The 10,209-nt window shown below is 36.0% G+C and overlaps 1 protein-coding gene across 1 annotated transcript; it reads left to right on the forward strand.

Moving 5' to 3' along the window:
* Positions 1 to 820: 820 nt before the first annotated feature.
* Positions 821 to 5,588, forward strand: LOC145895027 (uncharacterized). The gene is made up of 15 exons (XM_082983772.1): positions 821 to 1,059; positions 1,121 to 1,243; positions 1,368 to 1,523; positions 1,765 to 1,815; positions 1,966 to 2,046; positions 2,111 to 2,240; positions 2,304 to 2,485; positions 2,779 to 2,850; positions 2,986 to 3,141; positions 3,423 to 3,494; positions 3,626 to 3,772; positions 3,885 to 3,956; positions 4,062 to 4,220; positions 4,288 to 4,350; positions 4,638 to 5,588. Exons 1-15 carry the CDS (start codon positions 859 to 861, stop codon positions 5,187 to 5,189), a joined length of 2,217 nt encoding a protein of 738 aa, XP_082839898.1. The 5' UTR covers positions 821 to 858; the 3' UTR covers positions 5,190 to 5,588.
* Positions 5,589 to 10,209: the final 4,621 nt, after the last annotated feature.

A 10,209-nucleotide genomic window follows, 5' to 3' on the forward strand; every position in this document is an offset into this window, starting at 1 on the left:
TAAAAGCGGCGAGAAAATAAAAATATATATACGGTATTTACTCGATTCTAGGGTCTTGTGGGTGAAAAATGTTCACTTCGGTGAAGTGACTTCACCGTGTTTTCGGTGCACGCACTTCACGTGATTATTCTGTTAACTTGCCTGCTACCAGTAATTGCAATTACGCGTCAGTGTGCAAGCAGCTTGAGTCAATATGTATTAAATTAGTTTCGTCCATTGTCCACCAGCGGCTTAAATTTCTAAAGAAGTTGGATCAAACGCTTAATGTACAGAAGACTTCAAACATATCTTAAATAGTACGGCGTGTCCGATGTCCACGTTGACAAAAAACTAAGTTTAAAAAATAACATCATAAATCTATTATTAGGTATGGATAGCTAGCGATAAGGTTTTAAGGCAAAAACATATCAATTTCAAATACGGCGACAAGATGATTTGTTGCTATATATTTGGTTAATATCAGACTACCTACGTGAGCACATATGTAAAAATTTAGGGCTGCATACCATTTGCCAGAAACTATATTCCTACATTATATTATTTTGTAGACGTTAATCGTGCGAGCCTCGAGGTAATTCATGAGTTTTCAAACGGCTCTTAAAAAGATTTGGGTTCAAACCCCCTGAATTTAACAGATATTAGCGAAGTAAGTGAAAATGGAAGAAACTAATGACTGCGCGGTGCAGATATCAAGATACTAAATGTTGTCAATAACAAAAAAGCGAAAAAGTAGGATAAACACCAGAGAATAAACTAGCAGCCCAACAAAAGTCTTAGAGAAATATTTAAGACAACTGTAAAATTCAAATTCCAGATATTAGGCATTGGAAAAAAACACTCTAATAAGAAAAGTCGAACATGACTGATCTTGTGTGTTGTTTAACAAACGAAAACAAAGAGTTTCAATACGATGTGTTGAAGTCAATCATCAACACACCAGAACTACTCGATGTTCCAATTGTTATTTATTCCATTGCTGGACCAACGAACACAGGAAAATCATATCTGCTCAACATTCTATGGTACTTGTTAAAGAACCAAGTTACTGAGGCTAATCAGGTACTGTGATAAAATGACGCAGTTAAACTTTACGGGGGAAGCTTATGTACCTTCGTTTTAGGTTGAAAGCGAGCATCGACAAATACCACAGCATTTTCTTTCCAAGTTTTCTTCCAAATCACAAACTGATGGAATTCATATGACGAAAGAACCAATCTTCCTGTTTACAAGTAGCGGCGCTCAGGTGAATTTACTGCTACCATATTCAAAAGTGAAATCTGATTCCTCTCTAAAGCTTAAAAACACTTTAACAATACGCAATTTAAGTATCACTATGTAAACGATTAGAGTCACGTTTGTTTCGACAGATTGCAGTTTTTCTTATGGACACAGAAGGTTGCCAGGCTGGTGATAAAATAGAATGCAAGGAAGGCGATCACTTTATCATAAGTTTGACACTCAGTCATATGCAAATCATAAATGTAATGAACAATTTAAAGTATCCGGATATTGATACATACGCTGTAAGTATTCACCAGATTCCAAAACTGTGGTTAATGTGGTATTTTGCATACATCGTATAGCCAGATAGTACATGCCTGGTAACTTTAATATCGGTATAAATCGATCATAAATAGTTTTGATAAATAAACTGTATATGAAGCAATAGACAAGAACCCAAAGGGCTACATATTACAGCTGTAGCTATTATTATTTGTTGAATACTTTCAAAATCAATTATTGTACTATTTTTTTGCTTTTTAGGCTCTAACGCTTCACACAGATGGCACATGTGCTCTTCGACAACACACAAAGGTAAGACTTCGTTTAAAAAAAATTAGGGTTGTGTTCCTATAACTAGCTTTCATGCTGTGCCTTTAAATATATATTTTAAATGTTTTAAATATATATATATATTTATACAAAATTTATGAAAAAGCTTTGCATATGGTTTATTATGTTCAGAATTTGACGGTTTTGGTTCGAGACTGGAGATACATACAAGAATACGATCATGGCTCCGAAGGAGGAAACAAATATTTCCAAGTAATAAAAAATACAAAAAATTATTTACGAAAGATTGGCAGACTAGCATGCAACTCTGGTATAGTCTTTTTCAGATAACAGTGATTACAAGCTTCAATTGGAATGCCTAAATTTATTCTACGATAAAAAGGAATGTTTTTTAATGCCTTGCCCAGGAGATCAGGTGGAAAATTCCGATTCCAAACGCATGAAAGGTAGAAATATACAAAAAAAAATTTGTACTTTGTTAGTTTATTTTTGCCATGTTATAACTGCAGACATACACCAAAGAGCGTGGCTTAAATTGATGGAGTTGAAAAACAATCTGTTTTCTTCTTCTAACATACAACGAGCATTTGAAATTGCACCAAAAGGAAAAGAATTCCTCGCCATCGCTTGTCAGCTGAAAGAAACACTTTCATCGCCAAGCAGACTTGAAGCCCCGGAAAGCTCATTTAAGGTGGTTGTTGGTGAAACCTCACGTGTTTTGAGTTTTAAACCATCAGGGTAGAAAGCCCTTGCAGAATGCTTCATGTCTGAGAGATGTAAAAACACAACCGCGTCATGTAATTTCACTGTGCCTTGATTTAGCTTTCAGTGGGTTTTGAGAGGTTCTGTTAAAGTTTGAGATGACTTTCACGGACAGCCACAAAATATATAATTATTAATAACCGTATGTTATTCGTTTGCTTTCCGTTGTTATAACTTAAAATTTCATGCAGACCGATCAACTTTTTTTACCTTGAGTTTCAGAATTTTTTTGACTTGGCGATGAGGAAAAAAGTCACTGCATGTTTGGAAAATTATAAGAAAAACATGAAACAAGTGAGATTCTTCCAAAACTATTGTATACTGTTCCGTTTTAAAAATTGTCTTGCAAGTTACTATATAATCATAACTTACAATTTTATTCTGGGAAATTTGGTTAGTTATGCTGTGCAAACAATGTTTTGATGACAGTTTCTTCTCATGGACGGCACAAATAAAAATGATTTAGAGGTAATTGATGAAGAGGAAAGATCCGATGCCACTGAAAGTTTGTTGGGAAATGCTCTTGTTGAGGACTTAAGTACATATGTTGAGATGTTACGACAACACATTGACGGCCAACGTGAGGTGTGGAGTTTTCTTTTTAAATACGTAGTTCATTGATGACAAATGTATGCTTACCACCACCACAACAATGTCAAACGAGTAAATATATGCTTATCTGCCTACTTAAAGGTTTAATTAGGCCACTTTTATCGGTGTTAAACTTGCTAATGGCGTACTTTTACTGCTTCATAGATGACTAAACAAAATGCACAAATTTGTCAAAAATGTGAAAAACAAAATTTACCTGTAACATGTAACATTTTGAAAACTTTAACCATTTAAAACCACTGTTATTATTTCAGTGTTTGGTCGACTACGCGATGGAAAAAAAAGTGTCAAGGTGTTTCAAAAACTATAAAGATAGCATGACAAAGGTATTACTGTGCATTTAAAAAGGGCATTAGAATACTTTTTTTTTTATTTGATGACCTTATTTGGTAGGCATAAAATTCACTGTTCATTAATTTGGTATAAGAAAGTGGAGTTTAACAATTTAATTTTTCAGAAAACCTTCGACAACGGAAATGATTTTGAAACTAAGTCGATGATCGAATCGTCTGCTACAAAGAAAACTCTAAACCAAGAAAACCTCGTTGATGACATCACTCCATATACCAGAATGCTACAGCAACGAATTGTTGAGGAAAACAAGGTATGAAGTCCAATAGCAAACAAGCAATGTTCAGTTGGCATTGATGCTTATTCAACTTATATTATGCTAATAGATTATATGTATGCTAATACACTTAGTGCTTGCGTTGCAGAAACTCTTGAACAGTGTTATAGAGAAACAGGTGGAAAATTGCTTTGAGCGTTACAAAAGCCTTATGGAAGATGTGAGTGGGGAAATGGTTTAGCGTCCATTTAACATAAACTCTCAGCATGGTGCATTTTATGAAGCAATTTTGTTGACCTAATACTTTTGCATTTTTTTGCTACAGTTTATCCAATCGTGTCCAGAATTAAAAGTTGAGGATATATTCAACAAACATGCCGAGAACAGCAACAGAACAACCTCACAATTAAAACGGGACAATCCGATCAACAAATGTTCGCCGTATGTTGACAAACTCGAGAACAAAATCTTTTCACAGTATGAGGTATTGTTGCAAAATTTGGAGGACACTTTCATACAATAACAGTTTTTCAAAAATATATTTGCTACAGATATACATTGGTCGACAGAAGGCCAGAGACTTTGCCAATGAATGGGCAAAAAATGTCAACCAGGTCAGAACAAGCATAAAATCACTTTAATGTAATATGGACATGTTTCTCACAATGTTACTGACAACATTGTATTAGTGGAGACTCGTGTGCTGGAAACTCTTACTATTTCCTTTACACTTTATTGCGGTAAAGTGCTTTAGTAACCTACTTAAAATGAGTAACTTATATTCGTATATTGACTGCAGTACTTGTTTGAATTGATAAACTGAAAGCTCCAACAAATATAAAAAAGTTAAAAAATATTTCATTTTTTTGTCGACGTAAAAATTTAAAAATACAATTCGCAGAAAGGAAATTTTAAAGTAGACCGGATTTCTCCATTTTACTTGAAAGAGGGACAAAAATACATCAGGGAGATTTTCGCGAGGATCAGAGACGAAAATTCACAACGAGAGGTCATCGAAGAATTTATCGATATGATGGAAGAAAAGTTTTATGAGGAGGTCGAGCGTCGCACAGGTCATACAAAAAGAACCATAGTCGCCGCTGCGGCCATGGGCGGTCTGTTTTCAGGGGGGTTGCTGGTATTTATCCCTGCATTGGGAGCTGCAGCTGCTGCTTCTGTGTTGGCCACTGAGGTAGCTGGAGGTTTAATTGCTGGCGGTCTTGGTGCTGCTGGTGCTGCAGCAACCGCAGTCCCAACATGGCTTTACCAAAGATTTCTAAACCGACAGGACGTTGTTCCTCCAGACTTGAGAGAGTACATGGAGGAACAACTTACGCACAGAAATAAAGCTAATAATAACGAATTTAAAATCGAAACTCAGGCGGCCACGGCTGAAGATGAAAATCATTTTCAGGCACATAAGGGAAGCGATAGAGAACCGTTGCTACGATAGAAGCAGTGTTGTAACAGCAAATTTCGGTGTTAAAATGGACGGGATAACTTTTCGCCAGCTATGTATTTATGTTTAACGTATATATTGCGAAATAATGCAATAAGCTGTATCAATCATGTAACACTAGACGGTTTTCTGATATTGGCATTGTTGAAAAAGACTTTATTGATTTCCTTTTGAAACACGAGCTGCATAAAATGTAAATATATGTGACACTACGTATTTATGGTCATTATATAACCTTATTACTCTAGCGCACCGGAAAAATGTTGCTGCAGTGTGACTTTCTGACTCGCCTATTTTCTTTTTCCCGCGTCACCTGTTTCGCTCCGTTAGTTTTGTATTATTATTTCTATAGTTACGTGTTTTTAAAAACACTGTCCGTATAAACGTGAACTTTTTGCATCTATTTTCATTTTTGTAAATGTTTGAAAAATCATTTACAATTGCTGTATCGTGTGATTTTTGTCTATAAATTTCATAACAGTGTATTGTTTGTATATGCCCATGATTATTACAATCTCGCATTTTTTGTGCTGAATACAAATACTTGGGGAGACAAAGTGATTGTTGCGTTAAAGCAAAACACCGTGGAAAACAGTATTTTGTGTATCCTCTGTGGCAAGCGGCCTTTCTGCCATAGCGCTGCGCTATAGCCCAACCTTTATAACTCAGGGTTTTGTTTTTAAATCAAAAGATTACCAATTATAAATGGCAGTGGGGTTACTATTAGAACAGTCAAAATTGTTTTTACCCGTTAAGCAGGGGAGGAAAGCCCACAGTAAACTGCCAAAAAAAACTATATTAAAAAGCTATTGGCGGCATTTGTTTTGCAGCTTGGCATCAAAATCGCTTTGGCCTGACGAAACCATAATATACTGAACAAAAAGCGGCATTTATGTAAGCAAGATCACATACGCCACCGAGCGACTTGACATGATTAAAAAACTTTCCGCCAGATAATGCTAGTTAGTTTCGCAACTTAATTTAGTTGGCATCGGACGGGCAAGTACTTAATAAACATTTATAAAACTCCAGCAAAGAGTAATATATTACAGGTTTTCCGCTAATAAACAACACAAGCCCCCAACCAAGACAAAGATATATTTGACCTTTTTATGCCGAAAAGCTACATTAAAAGATCATAAAACCGGTTAGTTGAGCAAATATTAAATACATTGCGTGGTGTTCAAGTTTGCGGTAACAAGAATGCGCATAAAATGTTGTAGCAGCAAACCTACAAAGTGTGGTGACTTCGCAGACATAGCTTACTTATAATCACATACTATGTGATTTACGCAAAAATATACACTATTTTATACAAATGGTATAGAAGCAAGTAACTGAAACTGTAGGCTACACTTGTTTCTAAATGTCGAACGCTCACGTCAGATGGTTACTCATTGGGTTTACTACGTTTAACGCCTCTATATTTACGTTTGCAGTCGCTGTTGTTAAATACCAAATTTAGCCAACTTATGTTAAACCTGTTCATACGACTTTTCCAGTTGTTAAGGATGAAAACTAGGCCTAAACCCTAAAAAATGCATAGGCACCAAATAATGACAGTTTACCCCTTCTATACTTTTATTTGTTGAACTTGTGTGTTTTGAGTATAATGAGGTAAACCCTAAAATTTTTGGTTTTAAATCTAACATTTATTACTAGTTTATATCAATTCATATTGTAAAGCTTGTGTGCAACCGACTTATAATACGTATGTTTTTGAACTTTGGAACGATATAAAACATGAAACACTTGTAAGGTTGTGTTGATGCAAAAGTTTTTTAACCAGGGTTTCGTGGTAAATTAAGCGGAAAGTGTTTGCAGGGCAAATAGTTATCTCCCTCTAAAAATCTTACACTTATTAACAAAATGTATGACGTCTGTTTTGTTTATTTTTCGTGGCATCCGCTTGGAGTGGAAGAGATGCATGTATCTTGGGTTCAATTGTATCTTGGGTTCCAGGACATCTTGGGTTCAAATCCTTTTGTTGTCAAAAAAATACAAAATAAAGTTTCTTTATCCGTTTATAAACACTTGTGCAGCGTGAATGTAGTCAAATGTAGTTAATCACACACATAGAGACAAGTCTTCGCTATTGTGTGGTAGGGATAGTAAAATGTAAACGTGTCTATCGCCCCCTCCGTCACCAAGTTAATCTCCACTTCCTCTACCTTCCTCGACATGGTACCTAACGTTCTGCTCGGTTTATTTGGAACTGAATAATGTTGAATGAGGTGACATGAGGTGTTGCTACCTTGCTTTACATTTCTACCCCTAGGCTGCTCCCTAATAGAAAAAGACCATGTACTACCATACTAACAAATATACATTCTTTAAATTGTCATGCGAAAGGGCAATGAAATCTGTTAAACAACCGACAATTTGCAGAAACATTACTTGTCATGTTACCTTAATAGATTTGCTTGATACAAACGGATATTCCTGTCTTGATAAATACATTGGATTGTGACCCCTTCTTAAGTACATTCGGTGAATCATAATTACAATATACAGTAAATTTTATTACAATACGTTCCAACTCACCGGACGGTGATTTATTAGAAAGAGCAAGCGTTTAAAATTTACAGCGTCAATAAATTTCATTGTTAATAAATTTAAACCTGAAGTTTCTGAGAGTGATTTCAGACTTCAAGATGGTAGTGCAGAGGTTTACTAATGGACAAGGAGAGTATTGCAACGATGATTAGCAAAATATATCAGGCGGATAATATCTCGGAAAATAAACACACTAGTTGCCATATGACGCGTCACAGATAAATAAATATTGTACAAAGCAATACAAAATCTTAAGCTTCATTGAGTGGATGAAAGGGCTACATCAAGAGATACATAACTTTTAAATGTTACTACAAAATAATTACAAACTGGATGTGGTTATTGTTAGCCCACTGCAAGTAAAACACAACGGGGAATTTAATTGCGAGAAAATACTATGTCCGCGAAAATTAGAACATTGTCCGCAAATTGGTTTTCTTCAAGAATTGATAGATCGGTTTCTCCAGCGGACTGGTTGGCATCCAACTCATCATCGACTTCCACATTTTGCTCTACGATTTGCTGGACTTCAGCAAATAATTTCATTAAATCTGGTGCCTCAACATCCTTCTCCGAGTATTTTGCTACAAGCAAGGATATAGGAGTAGAGAGTGCTGACGCAGCAATGTCTAGACCACCCGTTATTAAAGTGGTTGCCAACTCAGTGGCCAACACTGAAGCGGCTGCTGCAGCTCCAAGTGGAGGGAGTAGAACAAGCAAACCGCCTGCAACCAATCCTCCCATTGTCGCCCCAACCCCTATGGCTACTTGTTTCTTTTATGTTTGGCGCTTTATCTCGGCTTTGAAATTGACGCTCATCTATTCAACAAACAGTGAGAATGACTTATTGCGTATTTCATGGACCATTGTAACTTTCTTGAAACATTCTATGTACTTTTTTCCCTCTTTTAAGAAGTCTTTGATAATTTTGCTTTTTCTCAGGATAAATACCTGCCAAACAAACAGAAGGTTCCTGTTCTGTTTATACCAAGCATGGAGCAAACTTAGAAGCTTCAATTTTACAGAAGATCTAACTGCTTTATTGAACTAATAGACAACATTTAGGTTTATTATACGAACTTTTTGCATGTTATTCAGCCACTCCTCTGAGAAATTTTCGGCCATAAGGGTTCCCAGTGCCTCCTGTACAAAACGTGATATGGGTATTGAACAGAATACGCTTAATGCTGGCGGTTTAAATAATAAATATCTATTATATGTGTTTATTTCATTACATCATATCTTGTCTTTAACTTTGCCTCATGATCCGGTTTTATCGTGAGGGATTCAATGTTTCTTAAAGACTAACATGCTCTATTGATTTGTTTTGGGTGTTCTTCTAACAAGACATCAATTTCTTTCTCCGAAATACATGACACTTTCGCTGAATTCCATAACTGAAACATAACACAAAAAAGACAGAAATTAACAGTACTACAAAATTCGTCAATTTGCAAGTCTTTTCGATGCAACGCCAACCTTGGATTTATACAAAGTACTTACATTTTCCAACTGCTTTCTGTAGCTTTCTACGCTCTTGTTTATTTTAATTTTTACATGCAAGTCCAGATAACTCTGAACAAAATTCAAATGATTTATATTCAATATTCATTGTTGTAGGCTATCAAGAAATCAATTTTTAAACAAAAATATGAAGCAATAAAAGCAAAAGTAATGCTCACTGCAAACGAGCTTTCTGGTCCCAAGTCTCGTTCGGGCAACAAAAAACCTTCCTTCAGTTTTTTTCCCACTTCTATAAAGTCTTTCCCATTTGGTGCATTGGCATACGCTTCCTGTAAGTTTGATGCTGAAAAAAGATTTTGGTACAATTCCAGAATTTTGTTTCAAGCAACCTGGTTCAAATCTTTAAAATGCAATAAAAGAACGTTGTATTGATATAAGTAAGTATGGCATTGACACACTTACCACTTAAAAGATTCGATTCCGCTTGTTTCACTTTATTTCCCGGGTCAGGCAACAGAAAACAATCCATACTTTTGAAGAATTCTTTTAGGTACTTGCTTTGCATTTCAAGTTTTGGGTTGTTCTCGATCATCTACGTAGTAGCAAGATTATATGTTAAAACAAGAGAGGAGAAAAGATAACATTTGTGCAAAAAAGCCATATTATTACAAAGCTGCAGACAGGGTGTGTACACGCACTGTATCGACCTGTAAGGTCTCATCTTTGCCTTTTGCACTATCGGTTACCAAGCAGATCCGTTCGCTCCACAGTGGTTCGTCGTATCTGTTGTTCGACGTTGACCGAAAGGTACCACAAAGTTGAGACTAGTGTGCCTGCTAGTATAAAAGCTAGCACAGTGCCTCTCAACAGCTGCACTGATGAGACCTTGCAGGTCGAAACAGTGCGTGTACACACCCTGTCTGCAGCTTTGCAATAATATGGCTTTTTTGCACATATGTTACATTGGTGTTTTTGCCTTTTGCACTATCGGTTA

Source organism: Ascidia mentula, chromosome 3, assembly GCF_947561715.1.
Source record: "Ascidia mentula chromosome 3, kaAscMent1.1, whole genome shotgun sequence".
Taxonomy (NCBI): domain Eukaryota; kingdom Metazoa; phylum Chordata; class Ascidiacea; order Phlebobranchia; family Ascidiidae; genus Ascidia; species Ascidia mentula.

Excerpts from the sequence above, each read along its gene's own strand:
- LOC145895027 (XM_082983772.1), top strand. The coding sequence starts at position 859 with ATGACTGATCTTGTGTGTTGTTTAACAAACGAAAACAAAGAGTTTCAA. Across the intron at positions 1,060-1,120 it reads AAGTTACTGAGGCTAATCAG|GTTGAAAGCGAGCATCGACA; the intron begins GTACTGTGATAA and ends CCTTCGTTTTAG. Across the intron at positions 2,241-2,303 it reads CGATTCCAAACGCATGAAAG|ACATACACCAAAGAGCGTGG; the intron begins GTAGAAATATAC and ends TTATAACTGCAG.